Source organism: Rhinopithecus bieti, unplaced genomic scaffold, assembly GCF_001698545.2.
Source record: "Rhinopithecus bieti isolate Rb0 unplaced genomic scaffold, ASM169854v2 scaffold_19685, whole genome shotgun sequence".
Taxonomy (NCBI): Eukaryota; Metazoa; Chordata; class Mammalia; order Primates; family Cercopithecidae; genus Rhinopithecus; species Rhinopithecus bieti.
The window spans coordinates 16,912-39,700 of NW_016809568.1; the positions used below are offsets into that span (position 1 = coordinate 16,912).

The 22,789-nt window shown below is 38.6% G+C and overlaps 1 protein-coding gene across 1 annotated transcript in view; it reads right to left on the reverse strand.

The window, feature by feature from the left end:
• Window positions 1-22,789, reverse strand: part of LOC108540607 (zinc finger protein 626-like) — a 38,059-nt gene that overhangs the window by 7,289 nt on the left and 7,981 nt on the right. The window contains 2 exon segments of the mRNA XM_017889730.1: window positions 11,374-11,469; window positions 11,974-12,100. Coding sequence (XP_017745219.1) covers window positions 11,374-11,469; window positions 11,974-12,100 — 223 coding nt within the window.

Here is a 22,789-nt window from a genome sequence, read left to right on the forward strand (position 1 = left end):
AAAAAAAAAAAAAAAAATGCAGCACACATGTTAGCTTTCACATAATTATTGCAGCATTGTTACTGAAAGCCAATAGGTTAAAGCAACGCAAATTTCTGTCACCAAATCATTCAGTAGATAGAAAAATACTGGAATCTCATTCAGTTTTCAAATAGCAGAAAATAGTCTAACTGTTAAGATAAATATTGATGACATTATGCAAAATAAAATGAGCCAGCCAGAAAAAGACACAGATTGTATGAGATACATAAAGCAGTTATACTCTTAAAAACAGAAAACAGAGTGGTGTTTGAAAAGTGCCACGAAATGGGAAGAATTGGTAGTTGTTTAATGTATAATGAGATTTAGCTTTGCCAGATAAAAACATTCTAGTGATATGCTGCATAACAATGTCAATATAATTAATATGACCAACCTGAATATTTAGAAATATGTACTTATCACTCTAACTCTCAGGCAAAACTGCAGTGGCATTATCTCAGCTCACTGCAACCTCCACTTCCTGGGTTTAAGCAATTCCCCTGCCTCAGGCTTCTCAGTAGCTGGAATTACAGGTGCACGGCACCACGCCTGGCTAATTTTTTGTATTTTAGTAGAGACGGGGTTTCACCATGTTGGCCAGGATGGTCTCGATCTTCTGACACCATGATCCACCCGCCTTGGCCTTTGAAAGTGATGGGATTACAGGCATAAGCCACCGTGCTTGGCCTAGAAAATTTTATTGTTAATTTTGTTATGTGTTTTTGACACATAACACATAAGTAAAAATAAACAATAATACCTAAAATACAGAGTAATTATTGTTTTTAAATTATCTTCAAATCCAAAAGTGTTTCTCTGACACAAAATTAATATAGATTCACAAATAAATAGACGTTGAAATTGGGAGAGATTTTATGACTACTCACCTAGACAGGATTAAAAAACTGTTACAGGCCAGATGAAGTGGCTCACACCTGTAATCCCAGCACTGTGGGAGGCCGAGGCAGGCAGACCACCTGAGGTCAGGAGTTCGAGAACAACCTGACCAAAATGGTGAAACCCTGTCTCTACTAAAAGTACAAAATTAGCCAGGTGTGGTGGCACATGCCTGTAATCCCAGCTACTCAGGAGGCTGAGGTAGGAGAATGGCATGAACCCAGAAGTTGGAGGTTTCAGTGAGCTGAGATCCCACCGTTGTACTGCAGCCTGCATAATAAGAGCAAAATTCCCTCTCAAAAAAACCAAAACCAAAAACAAAACCCTGTTACACCAAACCTACACAACAAATATACAAGTGACACAAAACTACAGGGATAATATTTATACAGGCAAAGACACATAAAAATAATTATATTGGCAATAGTTAGATGGCTTTTTCATATTTAATTTTGCTCTACATTGTCTTAAATTGTACAGAGTTAAATATTCTTATATACAATAATATAAACTAAAAAACATATTGTTATGTACAATTATAATATAAACTAAAAAATCAACACATAATTAACTGGTGTGATGTGACATACCCAAAAATATATAACACAAAATATTAAATTACAAAAAAATTAAAACATGGGATGTAAAACAAGTAGATCCATGTATTCATGAAAGGAATCTTAGAATATAAGGTAAAGTAATACAAAGGTTACTTGAAGATTAAAAAAAAAAAGCTGAGAACTTCCCAAATTTTAACGTAACAACAACAAAAACTTCTAACCAGTAATACTTGATTCAAAATTATTTTACTTCAAAAAGAGTATAAAGACTTTCCAAAATAAAAGTTGAGTGTTCCTCACCATTAGCACAATCCTACAAGATATACCATACGGGGTTGTGCAACCTGGCTCACGCCTGTAATCCCAACACTTTGGGAGGCTGAGGCGGGTGAATTGTCTGAGGTCAGGAGTTCAAGACCAGCCTGAATAACATGGTGAAACACCATCTGTACTAAAAGTGCAAAAATTATTCGGACATGGTGGCGCATTCCTGTTGTCCCAGCTACTGAGGCGGACAAGGCAGGAGAATTTCTTGAATCAAGGAAGTGGAGGTTGCAGTGAGCCAAAATCATGCCATGGTACTCCAGCCTGTGTGACAGAGAAAGACTCCATCTTACAAAAAAAAAAAATAGGCCAGGTGCAATGGTGCCCACTGCACTCCACTACTGCACTCCATCCTGAGCAACAGAGCGACACTCAGTCTCAAAAAACAAAACAAAAACAAAAACAAAACAAAACAAAAGCAAAATGATTGTTCATAAAACCTTTAAAGTTCTTTTATAGAATATAAAAAACGTAAGTAAATGTGCATAAATCAGCCGGGCACAGTGGCTCATGCCTGTAATCCCAGTGCTTTGGATGGCCAAGGAGGGAGAATCATAAGGCCAGGACTTTGAGACCAGCCTGGCTAACACGGTGAAACCCTGTCTCTACTAAAAATACAAAAATTAGCCAGGCATGGTGGTGCACACCTGTAATCCCAGCTACATGGGAGGCTGAGGCAGGACAATCACTTGTACCTGGGAGGTGGAGCCTGCAGTGAGCCGAGACTGTGTCACTGCATTACAGCCTGGACAATAGAGTGAGACTCTGTCTCAAAAAAATAAAAAAAATAAAAAAAAAAAATTCTGCCTAAATTTGTTAATAAATATACCATATAAAATAATTTTAATATCAATAACTGGAAAATATAGAGACATAGCTTTTGTATTAAATTGAAGTTGTTATAAAATTAAAACATATTGTTTTAAGATATATGTAATCTCCAATTTTCAAGATGATTACAAAGATAATATTTATAGAATGTATGCAAAAGAAAGTAAAAAATAATGCATGCCAGTACAAAATTAAATAAAAATTAAGAAAGTAAAACAGGAAATGAGAAAAATAAAACTACTAGAAACACATAAAACAATAACAATATAACGGGAAATAACAACTTCATTTCTTTAAGCAATCATTTTAAATATAAATTAATTAAACTACTTAATAAAATAAAATGTAATCTTAGGATTTTGGAAGGCCAATGTAGGCTGATCACTTGATCCCAGGAGTTCAAGACCAGCCTGGGCAACATGGGAAAACTCTGTCTCTACAAAAAATACAAAAAAGCTAGCTGGGTGTGATGACACATACTAGTAACCCAGTTACTTGGGAGGCTAAAATGAGAGGACAATCTGAGTTTGGGAGGTTTGGATAGCAGTGAGACATGCAAATCAGCCTGGTTGACAGAGTGAGGCCCTATTTCAAAAATAAATGAGGTCAGGCGTGGTGGTTCACGCCTGTAATCCCAGCACTTTGAGAGGCCGAAATGGGCAGCTCATCTGAAGTCAGGAGTTCAAGACCAGCCTGGCCATCATGGTGAAACCCTGTCTCTACTAAAAATACAAAAAATTAGCCGGGCATGGTGGCGGGCACCTGTAATACCAGCTACTCTGGAAGCCGAGGCAGGAGAATCGCTTAAACCCGGGAGGCGGAGGTTGAAGTGAACTGAGATCGCACCATTGCACTCCAGCCTGGGCAACAAGAGCAAAACTGCATGTCTAAATAAATAAATATATAAATAAATAAAATTATATAAAGAAAAAGAAATAGAAAGCCTGAGTGGTTTTTAAAAAAGCAATCAGTATGCTGCCTACGAGAGACTCATCTTAGCATTCAGTCAAATAGGCTGTAGTAACAGAATGGAAAAATTGTATATTCCATGAAAATAGTAACCACAATTGAGTGAGGTGGTCATAATTATACTAGACACAACATGCTTTAAGTCATGTACTACTATGAGACAAAGATTGATATTGTATTATGACAAAGTGAGTTGATATACCAGAAATCTATAATATTTACCTTTCTATATGTATATGTGTATATAACATCAGGGCTCCAAAATATATAAAGCAAATATTGACAAAAGTGAAGCAAGACATACATAGCAACATAATCATCGTAGACATCAAGACCCCATTTGCAATAATAAATAGAAAATTCAGATAAAAAATAACAAACAGAAAACTTAGAAAACATTATAGACTATGTTAATTATTTTCCAAATAGAGGAATAATTGAGAGTACATTATTTATAACAAAAAGAGGTTTATTTGGCTCACAGTTTGGCAGACTGTATAAGAAGTGTGTGCCAATATCTGCTTCTGGTGAGGGTCTCAGGAAACTTACAATCATGGTGAAAAATAAAGGGTAACTGGATGTATTATACGGTAAGAGACAGAGCAAGTGTGAGGTGAAGGAGCCAGGTTCTTTTAAAGAACCTACTCTCAGTTGAATTAATAGAGTGTAAACTTTATGGTTACCAAGAAAATGTACCAGCCATTCATGAGAAATTTGCCCCCATGATCCAAACATGTCCCACCAGGTCCTACATCCAACATTAAGGATTTATATTGCAGCATGAGGTTTGGAGAACATGGACATCCAAACCATATTATAGACCAACTAGGCTTCACAGACGCATACAAAACTTTCCAGTCAAAACCAAGATAATACGCAATATTCTTATTTACATCTGGTGTATTCTCTTAGGACACACACCAAGTTTTATTAATTTCAAAAATACTGATTGGGTGCCATGGCTGCTGCCTATAATCCTAACCCTTTGGGAGATGAAAGTAAGAGGATCCATTGGTGCCAAAAGTTTGAGACCAGCCTGGGCAACATAGTCAGATTCAAACCTACAAACAAACAAACAATTAGCAAGACATGGTAGTGCCTATCTGTAGTCCTAGCTACTCAGAAAACTGAGGTAAGAGGATCACTTGAGCCCAGGAGGCTGAGGCTACAGAGAGCCAAAATTATGCCACTGTACTCCACACTAGGTGACGCTAAGATCTTGTCTCAAAACAACAAAAGCAATCATTTAAAAAAGACTAAAATTATGCATGTGTGTTTTCCAATAAAAAGTGAATGAAACTGGGAATTAAAAGCAAAAGTCAAACTGGCAAATTCAAAACTATGTGTATATGAAACACTCTTCAACATATTCTTGCTCAGGGGTCAAAAAATTTCATTTTTCACAAAATGTCAATACAACCTAGAGTTAAAAGTTACAGAACATAAACAATGTGATACTGACACAAAGATAAACAGATGAAAGAACAGAATAGAGAGCTCAGAAATGAACCCTTCTGTATATTACCAAATGATCTTCCGCAAAGTTGCCAAGAGTACAAAATAGAGAAAAATAATCTCTTCAAAAAATGATGTTGAAAACTGAATATCAACACCAATAAAGTTGGATTATTTCCTTGAATGTTACAAAATATATTTTAATAAAATACTTAGACATAAAATAACTAACAAATCTTTTAGAAAAAAATACAGGAGTAAGACATCACATTGGTCTTGGCATCATTTTCTTTTTTTTTTTTTTTTTTTTGAGACGGAGTCTCGCTCTGTCACCCAGGCTGGAGTGCTGTGGCCGAATCTCAGCTCACTGCAAGCTCCGCCTCCCGGGTTCACGCCATTCTCCTGCCTCAGCCTCCCGGGTAGCTGGGACTACAGGCGCCTGCCACCTCGCCCGGCTAGTTTTTTGTAGTTTTAGTAGAGACGGGGTTTCACCGTGTTAGCCAGGATGGTCTCGATCTCCTGACCTCGTGATCCGCCCGTCTCGGCCTCCCAAAGTGCTGGGATTACAGGCTTGAGCCACCGCGCACGGCCAGAAAGGCCACTATAAATTTTTTAAAAAACACCAAATCTGTTGATGATGCAATAAAAATGAAACCTAAGTTGAATGTTGGTAGATAACAAAGATGCAGTCATTATTTTTAAAAGTTATAAATGTTTCTCATTTGTAAATCTATATCCAAAATATGTAAAAAAGGCCAGGCACAATGGCTCAAGCCTGTAATCCTAGCAATTTGGGAGGCTGAGGCGGGAACACATCACCTGACACCAGGAGTTTGAGACGAGGCTGGCCCTGTCTCTACTAAAAATACAAAAAATTAGCTAGGCATGGTGGTGGGCACCTAAAATCCCAGTTACTCGGGAGGCTGAAGCAGGAGAATTGCTTGAACCCAGGAGGCAGAGGTGGTAGTTAGCTGAGATCACACCACTGCACTCCAGCATGGGCGACAGAGTGAGACTCCATCTCAAGAAAAAAAAGAAAGCAACACAGGACCTGGAAGACATATTTGAAAATCTGTCTTTATCATACCAGTATTCACAAAAGCCAAAAGGCTGAAGCCACCCAGATGTCTCTTGATTTAAAAATATATAAAAAAAGTAACATATACACATAATGGAATATTATTCCACCTTAAATAAAACAATCTTGTCACATTTTAAGATAAACATTGAGAATATTATGTCACCTGAATTAATCCAGTAACAAAATTATGGATACTGTATGATTCCACTTATATGAGATACCTTAAGTAGTCAAAACCATAAAAACAGAAAGCGGAAGGTTTGTCTGTCAAGGGCTGGAGAGAAGGTAAAATGAGCAGTTGTTATTTAATGGGTATTGAGTTTTAGTTTTACAAGATGCAAAATTTCTAGAAGTCTTTTGCATAACAATGTGAATATACTTAACATGCCTGAAATAAACACCTTGTTTATTTTGACACAGGGTTTCACTCTGTCACCCAAGCTGGAGTGTAGTGGCACAATTTTGACTCCCCCTCAATCTCCCATGTAGCTGGGACCACAGCTGCACACCACGATGCCTGACTATTATTAATTTTTTTTTATAGAAAGGGGTCTCTATATGTTCCCCAGGCTGGTCTCAAGCTTTTGGGCTCCAGGAATCCTCCTGTCTTGGCCTCCCAAAATCCTGGGATTACAGATGAGAGCCACAACCATGCCTGGCCCTGAAATGTACACTTCAATAAATTTAAGATGGTAAACTTTATGTTATGTGTTTTAAAACAATGTTTTAAAGAAAACTGAAAAAATCCAGAATTATAAGTCTTTTGAAAATTACCTTCAAATCACAAAAGTGTTTCTCTCACAAAAGGAAATATATATTCATCATTAAACACATGGTGAAATAGACTATCTTCATGACTAATCACTTAGGCAAGATAAAACTACCACTGAAAATCAGCTAAGAATATAAGACAACCCGTAACTAAAACTGGGGTCATATTTACAAACACACATATGTAATCTGATTGGGATAGACATGTGCAATTTATCTCTTAGTTAAACCTCAAATGGACTTAAAGTGTACAAACAGAATTGCAAATTATCTAAAATTATAATATGTAAGTAAAACCAACAGGCACAATAAACTTATGTTAAGAAACCTACACTGAGGCCAGGCGCAGGGGCTTATGACTATAATTCCAGCACTTTGGGAGGCCAAGACAGGCAGATCAGGAGGTCAGGAGTTTGAGATTAGCCTGGACAATATGGTGAAACACTGTCTCGAATAATAATGCAAGAATTTGCCAGGAGTGGTGGCGCGCCTGTAGTCTCAGCTACTCGGAAGGCTGAGGCAGAAGAATGGCTTGAACGCGGAAGGCGGAGGTTGCAGTGAGCTGATTGCGCCAGTGCACTTTAGCCTGGGCAAGACAGCGAGACTTCCTCTCAAAACAACAACAACAACAAACAAAAAAACTACACTGAAAAAACATGCTAATACAGAACTTCAAAAAATAAGATAAATGTTTACTCATAAAATCTGGTATAACACATGTAAGTATCATTACAAAAATCTGTCAGGCCAGGCGCTGTGGCTCATGCCTGTAATCTCAGCACTTTGGGAGGCTGAGGCAGGCGGATGACCTGAGGTTAGGAGTTTAAGACTAGTATGGTCAACGTGATGAAACCCCATCTCTACTAAAAATACAAAAATTAGCCAGGCACGGTGGCACATGCCTGTAATCCCCGCTACTTGGGAGGCTGAGGCATGAGAATTGCTTGAACCCGGAAGGTGAGGGTTGCAGTGAGCCAAGATAGCACTACCACACTCCAGCCTGGATGAGAGAGGGTAACTCCTTCTCAAAAAAAAAAAAAAATTGTTGAGGTAACTGCAATCTTTAAACTATTATTATGTACTTATCATATACAGGTATTTTGAATCATTGGCATGCACTGTGTGGCAGTAAAATTTCAGAGAATATGCAGTATAATTATAAAAAGATTCTAATGAGAAACTTTTAATAAATTAGCATTTAAAAGAAACTAGAGCTGCTTTTTACGTTTTAAATATGTTATTCTCACACAAAACTGCTGTATTCCAACTTTAGAAGCAAAGAATAGCCTTACATTGTTAAATATAGAAAAAATATATATATATATTTTGCAGAATAGGTTAGACCCTCTGATACGAAAACAAATATTAGGAAGTAAACTCTGTTATTATTTATATACAGGGTGAAGAAAGTAGATGAAAATCCCATAATTTTATAACTACTTATAACTAGTAACTATTTATATTTAGTAAATATAACCATTTAGTAACTATTTTCATAAATATGGAGTGCTTACTAATTATCTAATTTACTTTCGGCATACCATGCAAATTCTAGCATATTGTCTAAATATCTGAATCTAAAATTACAAATTTGAAATAGAATATAGAAAGAAAGAAATGTATAAGGAGAGTGACATCAGTGAGATGAAAAGAATAAAAGTGCTCTATTTTCATATCCCCTCACAGCAAAAAAAGTCAGCCATCCCTGACCAAAAATGACTTTATGAGAGAACCAGGCATTATGGTTCACACCTGTAATGACAGCTACATGGTACATTACTGTTGGAGAAATGCTTCAGGCCAGGATTTTGAGACCAGCCTTGATTATGTAGCAAGACGCCATCTCCAAAATAAGCGCCTCTAAGAGAGATTTGAGATCCAGGGATGGAGTTGTGAAATGCTGTTAAAGCTTCAGTTCGAGACATGTTCTATTCGGAAGGCAGGCCTTCATTCAGATGGGAAATTACAGGACCCCAGTTCTTGCCTACAGACCAGGATAGGGTTCACCCAACTTGGTCCCACAGAGAATTCTGAACTTACTCTGTAACCATCACAGACTCCTCCCAGCCCCGGACTGGCAGCGGTCCTGCTATGCCAGAGACCTGGAGGAAGGCACTCATTTACAGCCATGTAGGCAGGCCTGCAGACTCTGGCCTTTACCGTGGTCCCTGAAACAGTTCACTGACTCAGTTTCAGTTATGTGAGCCACAGTTTATTGTCAGTTCTGCCTATATAGAAACCCACACAGTTACCTGAGGAAAGGCTCTCTGGTACTTACTGAAAGCCACACTCATCCACATCCTGATTTAAGGCCCAGCATATGCAGACCTGACTGCAAAAGCATGCCCTAGTGTCTGCCCTACAGAGCAAAGTCCTGAAAGATATGCAGTCTGTCCAAAAATAAAACAGGAATTACAACTACCCAAGCCCCCGCAACAGGCTAACTGAAGGTGAACCCTAGTGGAGACCCAGCATCCTTGTGACCAAGCTACAACCCCTCTTCACTACAAATTCAGAGGGCATCTCATCACCCTAAGGGCCCGATAAAAGAAAATCTTTACCTTCTCAAATCAGTTTATGAAAACTTGAAGAGGTGTTTGTTCCATCAAATTCAGACACCAATACAAAGCTATATTGTGCCCATTGTCAATGCTTCTATTTTAATGTAGCACTGGAAGTATGTGGCAGAAGAATTAATCAAAGAAATAAAAAAATCCACTGAAATTAAAAAATAAGTAAAATGCTGCTATTTGTAGATCATACAATCTTATATTTAAAAAACCATAAACAGTATATTAAAATCTGTCTAAACTAATAGATATACTCAGTAAACTAGCAAAATATAAAATTAACATACATCTATGGTTTCATACATATCTGATAAAATAGAAGAAGAAAAAATTTTATTGACTATACCATTAAATAATTTTTTTTCTGAGACTAGAGCTCACCTCCTCTCACGGGCCTGGAAGCAAGGACCTAATCTCCGGGCTTCACTGCCCCAGTGACAACGAAATAATGGTTAAATTAGGAAGAACGGGCTTGGGAATAACCAATACGGGAAGAAACCAATCCTGGCAATACTTTACCATTATTAGTTTTTCCTGTTTTTTTTGACACGGAGTCCCCCTACTCTGACCCCAGAACCCTAGAGTGGCAGTGGACAATCTAGGCCCAGTGTTCTTTTTCTGCGCAACCTCTGTCTCCCGGGTTCAAGTGATTCCTCTGCCTCAGCCTCCCAAAGTAGCGGGAATACAGGCGCATGGCTACCATGGCCTCAGCCTTATTTTTTTGTATTTTTTTAAGTAGAGGCGGGGGTTTTCACCCATGTAGGCAGTATGGTTGACATCCTGAAGCTCGTATCTGCCTGCCTCCAGCCTCCCCAAACCAGTGGGCTGGGGATTATGGCGGCCACACCTGTAATGGAACAGCTAACATGGTACAATAAAAAGGTTTGGAGAAGCTGTTTCAGGGCCCAAAAATTTTGAGACCAGCCTGGGTTATCGTACGCAACCTAATCTCCCAAAAATAGAGATGCCTAAGCCCTAAGAAGAGATTATGACGATCTCAGGGAGGTGAGTTGTGATCTCCCTCCTGGATCAACAGTGGCATGAGGCCACTGTGCCTGGCCAAAATCATATTTTCGAAACCGCATTAAAATCATGAAATTTCTGAGGTATTAAGGAGGTAAAAAATCTTTACAATAAAAAAAGGAAAATTAGAAAAGATACAAATAAATTTTAAAATATTTTATCTATGAATTGAAAAAATAAATATTATTGAAGTGCCATATTATCCAATCTATAGATTCAATAAACCTCCTATTAATTAAAATTGCAGTGGTACTATTTTCACAATAATGGAAAATATAATTCAAAAATTTACATGAAACTAAAATGAACTTTGAATAGCCAAAGCAACCATGAGGAAAAATAACAAAGCAGAGGGATGTCATACTTATAATTTCAAACTATATATTTCAAGACTAGATAGTAATAAAACGGAATGGATTGTGCAGAAAATGAACAAACAAAATTCAACAGAAACTATTACTCTCAGACATTTCAGACCTGATGCAAAAAGAGAACTTTGAGAGTAATTTTAGTTTCTCAAAATCATGCAGATATTTGTGTGTCCCAAAAATTAAGGAAAAGCAGCCACATTGTACAGTCTCTTATATGCCATGAAGAGGACTTTGGCTCTCACTGTGAACTTGAAGGAAGCTCACTGAAAGAAAAGGAAAATCCTTAGAGAATTTAAAAGCATAAGACAGATGATGCTCCTTTGTAAGAGCAAAATTAAAAAAGAAAAAACAAACAAACAAACAAACAAAAAAACAGCTGCCCAAGAACTATTTCCTTTGGAACACAGCTTCCCAAATCACACTTTAAGGACTGGCTTTCTCTTTGACCTTGGGACCCCTTATCTGTGTCGTCTGTTGTATTCATTTTCACTGGCACCTACCTGGGGATTTGGCAACCATCTCATGTCTCTTCATAGTCAAAGGTTTTTTTCCTTGCTCTAGACAGGTGATCAGGTCTGGCTTAGAAACAGGAATACCTGTTTTATTAAAAATAAAGAACATAAATCTTGCTTATATTCTCCAATTACAAGCTAGTAATGTGCTCAGCAGAGAGAATGTGACAAAATATTCTAGTAAATTAATACAAAAATACTAACATAACAGAAATTTCTAAATAATTAGAAAATACTTTCAACTTGTAGGTTTCTTAATTTTACTATCTGGTACTACTGAATCAAAAATTGGTGGTGGCAATTAGATTTTCAGGTGGGGGCAACAATATTTTATGCCATTAAATTTCTGGAATTACCACTAATTTAGAATGAAGAATATAGATCAACTCAGGAATGTGGAAAGTTTGGATTAAGATGGAACACGTTGAAGAAATTCTTTTCTAAATGAACAAATTCTGAAGATTTTCTGGAAAATGGGGATCCAAAACTCTTTTATGCAAAGAATAAATTACTAAAAAAATTATACAATAAATAAATAAATAAATAAAACCTTTAGGGTATATTATTATGTACTCAAGTTATCCTCACCAAGGAAGACCAGGTTTCTGTAGTTCTCTAACATCACATCCCTATATAAATTCCGCTGTGCAGTGTCCAGGCAATGCCACTCCTCCAGAGAGAATTCTATGGCCACATCTCTAAATTGTAATAGTCCCTGAAAAACATACACATACACACACACACACACATTTTTACCAAGTGGCCATGGGCGGAATTTTTAATTTGACTTAAGGTGAAATGAGAGAGTAAAGAGAACTGGTTCTGACTTATAGAACTGACTAAAATTATCCAATAAAATGATTTCAAAACAGAAATATTATCTAATGTATTCTCTAACTCAGAGAAGAAAGAGCAGCATAAGATCCACATCAATTCATGTATTTTTCTAGATTAAAATAAAGTATAAAATTAAGGGCAAGAACATGAACATGTACATTTTTGAGTGCTATATTTACATCATACAGAATGAGTTGTGAATATTTTTCAGATGGAAAAGACATGTTGAGTTAGAAGAGCATCTCTAAAGTTTTAATATGTACAATAAGCTGAAGACCTCGTTATGCAGGTCCCTCCCCTCCCCCGCAGAAGATCTGGAATAAAGTCTGATTTATTTATTTATTTAGAGATGGAGTTTCGCTCTTGTTGACCAAGCTGGAGTGAAATGGTGCCATCTCGGCTCACCGCCACCTTCGCCTCCCAGGTTCAAGAAATTCTCCTGCCTCAGCCTCCCAAGTATCTGGGATTGCAGGCATGCCCCACCACACTCGGTAATTTTGTGTGTGTGTGTGTGTTTTTAGTAGAGATGGTGTTTCTTTATGTTGGTCAGGCTGGTCTTGAACTCCTTACCTCAGGTGATCTGCCCCCTCTGGCCTCCTAAAGTGTTGGGATTACAGGTAGAGACACCATGCCCAGCTAATTTTGTGAATTTCTAACAAGCTCACCAGTAATGCCAATGTTTTTGGCCCAAGAAGGATATTTTGACAAACATCTAGTAAGTGGAAGAGCCTGTGTTTTTCCCACTTTTTCTAGCCTGTAAACAAACATAATAGCCTTCATTCACCATAGAAACATATGTAGAGAAAAAAAAGGACAGTTGCCAGATTAAATGTGATGGTTTATGCACATCAGCTGCTAAAGATACTTAATAATAAAGAGGAAAAATAATTAACTCTATAGTGAAAAAAAATATATCAGAGATATTTAACCAAGTGAATCATTAACCATTAACTTCACTAGGACAATTTTTTTTTTTGAAACGGAGTCTTGCTCTGTCACCCAGGCTGGAGTGCAGTGGCGCAGTCTCGGCTCACTGCAAGCTCTGCCTCCCGAGTTCACACCATTCTCCTGCTTACAGGCGTCCACTACCATGCCTGGATAATTTTTTTGTATTTTTAGTAGAGACCGGGTTTCACCGTATTAGCCAGGATGGTCTCGATCTCCTGACCTCATGATCCACCTGCCTCGGCCTCCCAAAGTGCTGGGAATACAGGCGTGAGCCACCGCGCCCAGCCTAGGACAAATTTTTATGATGTGCTAATGCACACAGAATAACACAGCATCACTGTTGAAATATTCCTCCCAAAGAAAATAAATTATAGTCTGAATGTAAGTATAAAGAAACATCAGTTTTAGGCCAGGCACAGTGGCTCATGTCTGTGATCCCAGCAATTTGGGAGGCTGCGGGGGAAGGATCACAAGGTCAGGAGTTCGAGACCAGTGTGACTAACATGGTGTAACCCTGTCTCTACTAAAAGTACAAAAATTAGCCGGGTGTTGTGGCAAGCACTTGTAATCCCAGCTACTTAGCATGCTAAGGCAGGAGAATTGCTTGAACCTGGGAGGCGAAGGTTGCAGTGAGCCGAGATCACGCCACTGCACTCCAGCCTCGGTGACAGAGCCAGACTCCGTGTCAAAAAAGAAAAAAAAAAGAAACATCAGTTTTATACAAACTTTAAAATACAGACGACTGCTACGTTCTGTAATTTTTAGTAGTAATTTTAAGTAGGCTTCATTTAGCACCCTAAAGAGCAGGTATCTCCTAATAATTTTTTTCAGAACTTTCTGGGTAATAAATGCCATCCCTCTGGTACAAATAAGGACAACCCATCTCCATCCTAAAGTTTTTATATCCTTTGCTGGTTCTTTACAGTTTACAGAAAAAACAAAAGGCAGCAGTTTCTGAATAAGTCTGGATTTAAAAAGCATGTACACATGTACTAATGCAATGTTTTTCAAACAGGTACTATGTGCTCAAGAGTAGGATACAGAGCAGTGTGCTGGGCATAACACATTATGTGATTTAATTCTCATAACACCCTGGGAGCTGGTACTAAGTGTATAATAATTTTCAGGATTTAGGTAAAGGGCCCAGCATTTTTGTTGCTTCTGTTTCTCTGCCATCAAATTTTTTAAAAAACTGCAAAAAATTAAAGCTAAATATAGACAGATGAAAGAAACATGGAAAGCAAGAGTTTAATGTAGTTTAGAGAAAATTTTATTCTGTTTATATTTACATTTTTGTGACTTGTGGAGCAACTACTGGATATGCAGGAATGGAAAACAAGTTCCTAAACAGAATGTCTCTGCAAATACTGGTTTTAATGTAAAATTTAAAAACCAAGACCCTACAACATATAATTTATTTTCCCATTTATCTGTTTTTGGATTTCAGGATATTGTAAGCAGCAGCTCTAGAAAGACAACAGGATTCACCAGCCAAAACTCTGATCTCTTTTACAAGGTTCTGTGAGGCAAGACTCCAGGGTAGGGTCACACCTAAATAAGGCCTCCAAAAAGGGTGAATCTCAACAGAACTGGGTCAGGAAGTGGACCCTATGTAGAATTCTGTTCTCTATGCCACTGGGGTATTTCCAGTTTTGTTTTTTCTAAGCTGACCTAAAAGAAACTTAAATACCAGAGTCTGTGTAATTTTAATCTTTTCTAGCCACTGCCCTGTCAACTCTATATTATATGCTAATATGCAATTTAAACAAATNCCCACTTTTCTAGCCTGTAAACAAACATAATAGCCTTCATTCACCATAGAAACATATGTAGAGAAAAAAAAGGACAGTTGCCAGATTAAATGTGATGGTTTATGCACATCAGCTGCTAAAGATACTTAATAATAAAGAGGAAAATAATTAACTCTATAGTGAAAAAAAATATATCAGAGATATTTAACCAAGTGAATCATTAACCATTAACTTCACTAGGACAATTTTTTTTTTTGAAACGGAGTCTTGCTCTGTCACCCAGGCTGGAGTGCAGTGGCGCAGTCTCGGCTCACTGCAAGCTCTGCCTCCCGAGTTCACACCATTCTCCTGCTTACAGGCGTCCACTACCATGCCTGGATAATTTTTTTGTATTTTAGTAGAGACCGGGTTTCACCGTATTAGCCAGGATGGTCTCGATCTCCTGACCTCATGATCCACCTGCCTCGGCCTCCCAAAGTGCTGGGAATACAGGCGTGAGCCACCGCGCCCAGCCTAGGACAAATTTTATGATGTGCTAATGCACACAGAATAACACAGCATCACTGTTGAAATATTCCTCCCAAAGAAAATAAATTATAGTCTGAATGTAAGTATAAAGAAACATCAGTTTTAGGCCAGGCACAGTGGCTCATGTCTGTGATCCCAGCAATTTGGGAGGCTGCGGGGAAGGATCACAAGGTCAGGAGTTCGAGACCAGTGTGACTAACATGGTGTAACCCTGTCTCTACTAAAAGTACAAAATTAGCCGGGTGTTGTGGCAAGCACTTGTAATCCCAGCTACTTAGCATGCTAAGGCAGGAGAATTGCTTGAACCTGGGAGGCGAAGGTTGCAGTGAGCCGAGATCACGCCACTGCACTCCAGCCTCGGTGACAGAGCCAGACTCCGTGTCAAAAAAGAAAAAAAAAAGAAACATCAGTTTTATACAAACTTTAAAATACAGACGACTGCTACGTTCTGTAATTTTAGTAGTAATTTTAAGTAGGCTTCATTTAGCACCCTAAAGAGCAGGTATCTCCTAATAATTTTTTTCAGAACTTTCTGGGTAATAAATGCCATCCCTCTGGTACAAATAAGGACAACCCATCTCCATCCTAAAGTTTTATATCCTTTGCTGGTTCTTTACAGTTTACAGAAAAAACAAAAGGCAGCAGTTTCTGAATAAGTCTGGATTTAAAAGCATGTACACATGTACTAATGCAATGTTTTCAAACAGGTACTATGTGCTCAAGAGTAGGATACAGAGCAGTGTGCTGGGCATAACACATTATGTGATTTAATTCTCATAACACCCTGGGAGCTGGTACTAAGTGTATAATAATTTTCAGGATTTAGGTAAAGGGCCCAGCATTTTGTTGCTTCTGTTTCTCTGCCATCAAATTTTTTAAAAAACTGCAAAAAATTAAAGCTAAATATAGACAGATGAAAGAAACATGGAAAGCAAGAGTTTAATGTAGTTTAGAGAAAATTTTATTCTGTTTATATTTACATTTTGTGACTTGTGGAGCAACTACTGGATATGCAGGAATGGAAAACAAGTTCCTAAACAGAATGTCTCTGCAAATACTGGTTTTAATGTAAAATTTAAAACCAAGACCCTACAACATATAATTTATTTTCCCATTTATCTGTTTTGGATTTCAGGATATTGTAAGCAGCAGCTCTAGAAAGACAACAGGATTCACCAGCCAAAACTCTGATCTCTTTTACAAGGTTCTGTGAGGCAAGACTCCAGGGTAGGGTCACACCTAAATAAGGCCTCCAAAAGGGTGAATCTCAACAGAACTGGGTCAGGAAGTGGACCCTATGTAGAATTCTGTTCTCTATGCCACTGGGGTATTTCCAGTTTTGTTTTTTCTAAGCTGACCTAAAAGAAACTTAAATACCAGAGTCTGTGTAATTTTAATCTTTTCTAGCCACTGCCCTGTCAACTCTATATTATATGCTAATATGCAATTTAAACAAATCCCTTGATTTTCTAGGGTAAGTTTATTAGGAAACAAATATGTACAAAATATGTACACTTAACAGGATGAAAGAAATAGAAATACTGCTGGGCCTGTTGGCTCATGCCCATAATCTCAACACTTTGGGAAGCTGAGGTAAGTGGATCATGAGGTCAGGAGTTCAAGACCAGATTGACCAACATTTTGAAACTCCATCTCTATTAAAATTACAAAAATTAGCTGGGTGTGGTGGCGGGCACCTATAATCCCAGCTATTCAGGGGGCTGAGGCAGAAGAATCACTTGAACCCAAATGGCAGAGTTTGTGGTGAGTCGAGATTGTGCCACTGAATTCCAGCCTGGGTGACAGAGGGAGACTCCATATCAAAAAAGAAAAAAAAAAGAAATTATAACAATTCTTCTGTTCATAAATATCCTTTCAAGTATAGACATCAGAAGTCACAATATAAAGTGGCAAATAATGCCCAATATTGTGGGCATATCTATTTGTTGTACCAACCATATGATGGTTCAATTATTTACCCAGTTGCTAGTCTAGACTAAAAGTTTCTGGACTGTAGGAACCATGACTGCTTCATGTTTTATTTTAATGGTCATATGAAATGGAATTTACTAGTTTATCTATTTGGGTCTCCAGATGTCCTCTTGTTTATCATCCAAGTACCATGAAACTGGATAAACTCTCATCTGGGTACCTACCAAAGACACCCCTTGTATGAGGGGATGAACAAATACAGGATGATTCATTTCTCTTACACTGAGAAAGAAGCAGAATTAACTACTCTTGTCAGCCTGACACAATTCTGCTCTGGACATCCTCAAATCCCTCAAAGATACCTGGATGATTGTGAGAGAATTCCCAGTGACCTGGGACTGATGGCCCAATGATAAGCCAGGCTGGAGAGACGCAGGCTGATTCTCAATGAGAAATGGAACTGCTTTGGTGGAGCTCCAGAAGCTGGATCACCTGTCCTGATTTGCTAGCTCTTGGGTAAAAGAAAGAACACAAATACTGTACTCCAGTATCACATTTTACAGGTAAATATAGTTGTGGTCATAGCTCTGGATACTTTGTGGCCTTGTTCTCTCACTTTTAAGATGCTTTTCTATACTTACACATATTCTGTCATCAGATTCTATTTCCTCCTGGAAGCTCTCACACCACTGTAGCAGGTCAATGAACAAGATGTGAAAAATCTCACAGAGCCACACTCCCAAATGGGGGCTGTAAGATGTCTATGTTGACATCTCACAATGCAGAAAATGTCTTTTGTTAGTTTTCTGTACATTCTCTATCCAAAGTCCGGCCCTTTTTTGTAAATCCCAGGCAGAGGCCAGATGTTATCTGCAGATTCTAGGTAGGCTACACCTGGCTCTGCATCCTTTGGTGTTACAGCAAGTGGAGTACAAACGAAGGGGAGATCCCCTCATAGAGGCTACTCTAGCACATTCTAAATGATAAGTCTACATGGAAAAAAAAAAAAAAGCTGACACAACATGAATATTAAGTAGACAGTTTATTTGGGTAAAGTTTACAGATAATAACCTGGGAGCAAAGATTAAAGTTGCCTGGAATCTACACTTCGATTAGCAGTAGTTACAAGAAGATTTGTAAAGACAAAAAGAGAAACACAGAGTGGGCTGACACGAAGTTGTTTGTCAGTAATTTCTATTTATGTAAAAAAATAACATTGATTATTTTTTTTTTTTTTTTTTTTTTTTTTTGAGACGGAGTCTCGCTCTGTCACCCAGGCTGGAGTGCTGTGGCCAGATCTCAGCTCACTGCAAGCTCCGCCTCCCGGGTTCACGCCATTCTCCTGCCTCAGCCTCCCGAGCAGCTGGGACTACAGGCGCCCGCGACCTCGCCCGGCTAATTTTTTTGTATTTTTTAGTAGAGACGGGGTTTCACCGTGTTAGCCAGGATGGTCTCGATCTCCTGACCTCGTGATCCGCCCGTCTCGGCCTCCCAAAGTGCTGGGATTACAGGCTTGAGCCACCGCGCCCGGCCCAACATTGATTATTAATTAGATATATATCGTTATAGTTTAGGGTATGGGATATAGTGTCCAATGTGGCATTATTAGTTTAATTTATAGCTACATGTGGCAATACTGAACAGTTTCAAAAGATGAATACACAATTCAAAGGGAGGAGAAAGACATAATTGCACTTTTATTTTAACATCTCTGAGTTTGATAACTAAAAGGACTTGCATTTTTCAGATAAAAGTTTTTTAATTCCCAAATCCCAAGACCTGGACTCAAAATATGGAGCCGCAGATTTAGGGCTTGAGTGGCTGGAGCAGCAGCACATGTTACCTGCACATTTGTGAGCTTTTTAGCAAGGGAAGGAAGAAAAAAATGGAGATTTTCTTGTCTACATGTCTACTCAATGCACACATGTTACTCTACTTGGGTTTATGGGCCCCATGGTCTCTGAATCAGTTTCATGATTGAAGATAAAAGAGTCATTGAAAGAAGTAAAATGATTGATTGCTGCCCTGTGAAATTTATAGAAATCTGATCTAGACTCTCTAGAAGTGACTGTAGAGGACTATAAACAACAAATAGGCAGAAACACAATTCTGCCTGCACATTTAGGGGACAGCATACACTTCTCTGCACAAATGTGAGTTGACTGGAAGCCTGAGACGGAACGTCCCCTCTAGAGTAAATTCTGGTTGGCACCGTATGTGTTTATATCATGTCTGGTAATTCTAGACTATTTGGAAACAATAATTAAAAGAAAAATTTTCTCCAGCCCCAGAGAAACTCCACAATAATAGAACAGAAAGAAAATGGTTTTATTACACAATTAAACTTGAATGTGACATGCATCATAGTCAATCTGCTTAAGAGACTGCAAAAATAGAAAGACAGCCACCATAATTAGTCCACAAGTAGAAGAATTTCCAGCACCATGTCATACATAGTTTATCCTAAATTCACCTGGAGATTGAAGAGGTCATCTGTGTATGCTAATTACTTATATTCAATGACAAATAAACTTTTCACCTCTTCATAACAGGAGGAAGTTTAGCAGCTTGAAGCCAGGTGCCTGCTAAACGTAGGCTCTCACTCTGCTACAAAAATGGTTGAATAGTGCTCTATCTTTTTGGCTATTTACATTTTAGAGCAGTGGCTCTGTACTCCCTGGCACTGGGCTACAGCACTCCTGCTTGCTTTCTCCTGAGTGCTAGTGTCCTCTCTTTACCACTGCCATCTGCCACTGAGGCACAGCTCAGAGCACAGTTTACAGTTTATGTGAACTCCATTTGCCACAGCAGCACTCTAGGGTCACATCAGAAATGGAAGCCTGAGCTGCAGGAGGAGAGCCTGCAGGCCTCCTGGGTAGAATTTCACCTTCACAATAATGGAAATGGGAGCAGTGTTTCAGCCTCAGTTTCTACTTATAATAGTGACAAGGAAAAAATACTGCTAAATTTCCAGCATGAGTCCAGATAGAGATAGCTCCAAAAGTTATCTCTCACGGTGACAGCCCACCTTATTCAGAAACCATGGGATATTAATAGGGCTTCTGAAACAGACACCCAAAGTATTGGAGAGAAAAACAGATCTGCATCTGAGCAAGATTCTTTTGAGAGAAAAAAGTTAGATCTTAAGAAAAAGCTCAGTTTACATATAAGATTGATGATGTCAGCCAGAAAATATTCCCCTAAAAGCAATTTCTCTCTAAACACCCAAAGTGCACAGCTACTCTAAGCATGAGAAACATGTGCATTATGAAGGAAGGGGGCAAGGCCAGGTGAGATGGCTCACGCCTGTAATCCTGGCACTTTGGGAGGCTGAGGCAGGTGGATCACAAGATCAGGAGTTTGAGACTAGCCTGGCCAATATGGTGAAACCTCATCTCTACTAAAAATACAAAAAAATTCACAGGGCATGGTGGTGGGTGCTATAGCCCCAGCTACTCGGGAGGCAGAGGCAGGAGAATAACTTGAACCCGGGAAGCAGAGGTTGCAGTGAGCCCAGATAGCGCCAGTGCACTACAGCCAGGGGACAGAGTGAGACTCTGTTCCCCTATAAAAAAAAAAAAAAAAAAAAAAAAAAAAAAAAAAAAAGAAAGGAAAAGAACGGGGGCATATTTTCAGAAGAATTTTATAAAGTTCCATTTCCATTTCTGCTGTGCTCTCCTAGCCACTGAATGGGGGTCTATATTGAAATATATCTTACAACTTCCAATGACACATTTTGATGAAAAAATAGAAACTGACTATGTTCATACACTGGAATATATTAGATCTTGCAACATAGCTAATTGAAGAACTACTATAGTTTTTGGGTGGCCACATCACCTGTCTTTATTTGTCTTGTAACAGCCGCATACAAATTTAGTGAAATAAAAGATACTAAAATTGTGCTTAATCATAATTATCCTGATTGAATAAAGTAATAAACATGTCTGACTAATATCTACTAACAATTTGGTTGTAAATATTCTTTGGATATTAGATATAAATATCTAAGTATGAATAATTTTAATGAACTAGTCATAATGTATGTAGCATTTTAAAAAATTAAAATTATACATCAGTTAGGCTGGGCGCGGTGGCTCATGCCTGTAATCCCAGCACTTTGGGAGGCCGAGGATGGTGAATCACGAGGTCAGTTTGAGAACAGCCTGGCCAATATAGTGAAACTCTGTCTCTACTAAAACCATATAAAAAAATTAGCCGGACCTGGTGGCTCACAACTGTACTACCAGCTACTTGGGAGGCTGAGGCAGGAGAATTGCTTGAACCTCGGAGGCCGAGTTTGCAGTGAGCCAAGATTGCACCACTGCACTCCAGCCTGGGCAACAGAGGCTGGGTGCTGTGGCTCACGCCTGTAATCCTAGCACTTTGGGAGGCCGAGGCAGGTGAATCACGAGGTCAGAAGATCGAGACCATCCTGGCTAACACGGTGAAACCCCGTCTCTACTGAAAATACAAAAAAATTAGCTGGGCATGGTGGCAGGGGCCTGTAGTCCCAGCTACTCAGGAGGCTGAGGCAGGAGAATGGCGTGAACCCGGGAGGCAGAGGTTGCAGTAAGCCGAGATGGCGCCACTGCACTCCAGCCCCGGCGACAGAGCGAGACTCCGGTGGGGGGTGGGTGGGGAATGTATACTTCAGTTAAAACATTTTATGTTTCAAAAGCATAAATAACAGTATTAAAATAACCATTTAAGTGATTAATTCAAAGTAAATATTGTGGCTTTGTATTCATACTATTTTAGAAAATACTGTTTAGGGCTCATGCCTGTAATCCCAGCACTCTGGGAGGCTGAGGCGCATGGATCACCTGAGGTTAGCAGTTCAAGTTCAAGCTGGCGAACATGGTAATACCCCATCTCTACTATAAATACAAAAACTCAGCCAGGCATGGTGATGCATGCCTGTAAACCTAGCTACTCAGGGGACTGAGGCAGGAGAATCACTTCAACCTGGGAGGCAGCAGTTGTAGTGAGCAGAGATCAAACAACTGCACTCCAGTCTCGGCAACAGAGTGAGACTCTGTCTCAAAAAAAAAAAAAAAAAAAAAAGAAAATATTGTTTAATTTATGTGAATGCAGGTTATCTACAAACATTACACATAACTATGCTAATTGCTCTGAAGTAATAAATAGAAAGCAAGGTACAACTACAGACTCAACTGTTTAGTTTATACCCTGAACTGTTCTTGCTATCACAGTGTAAGTACTTCAGCCTGCAAATATTGGATATCAGGTTTCTGTCACAGAAACTGAGTATCATTTAGTCTTTATTATTCTGTATTGTTACCTTTAATCTTATCTTTGTGCTAAGCTCTGTGTGCTCCTAGAGTGAGCTTGTATCTAAACAAATCTGTGTCTACTTTAAAGGAATAAAATCAAAAAAATAAACT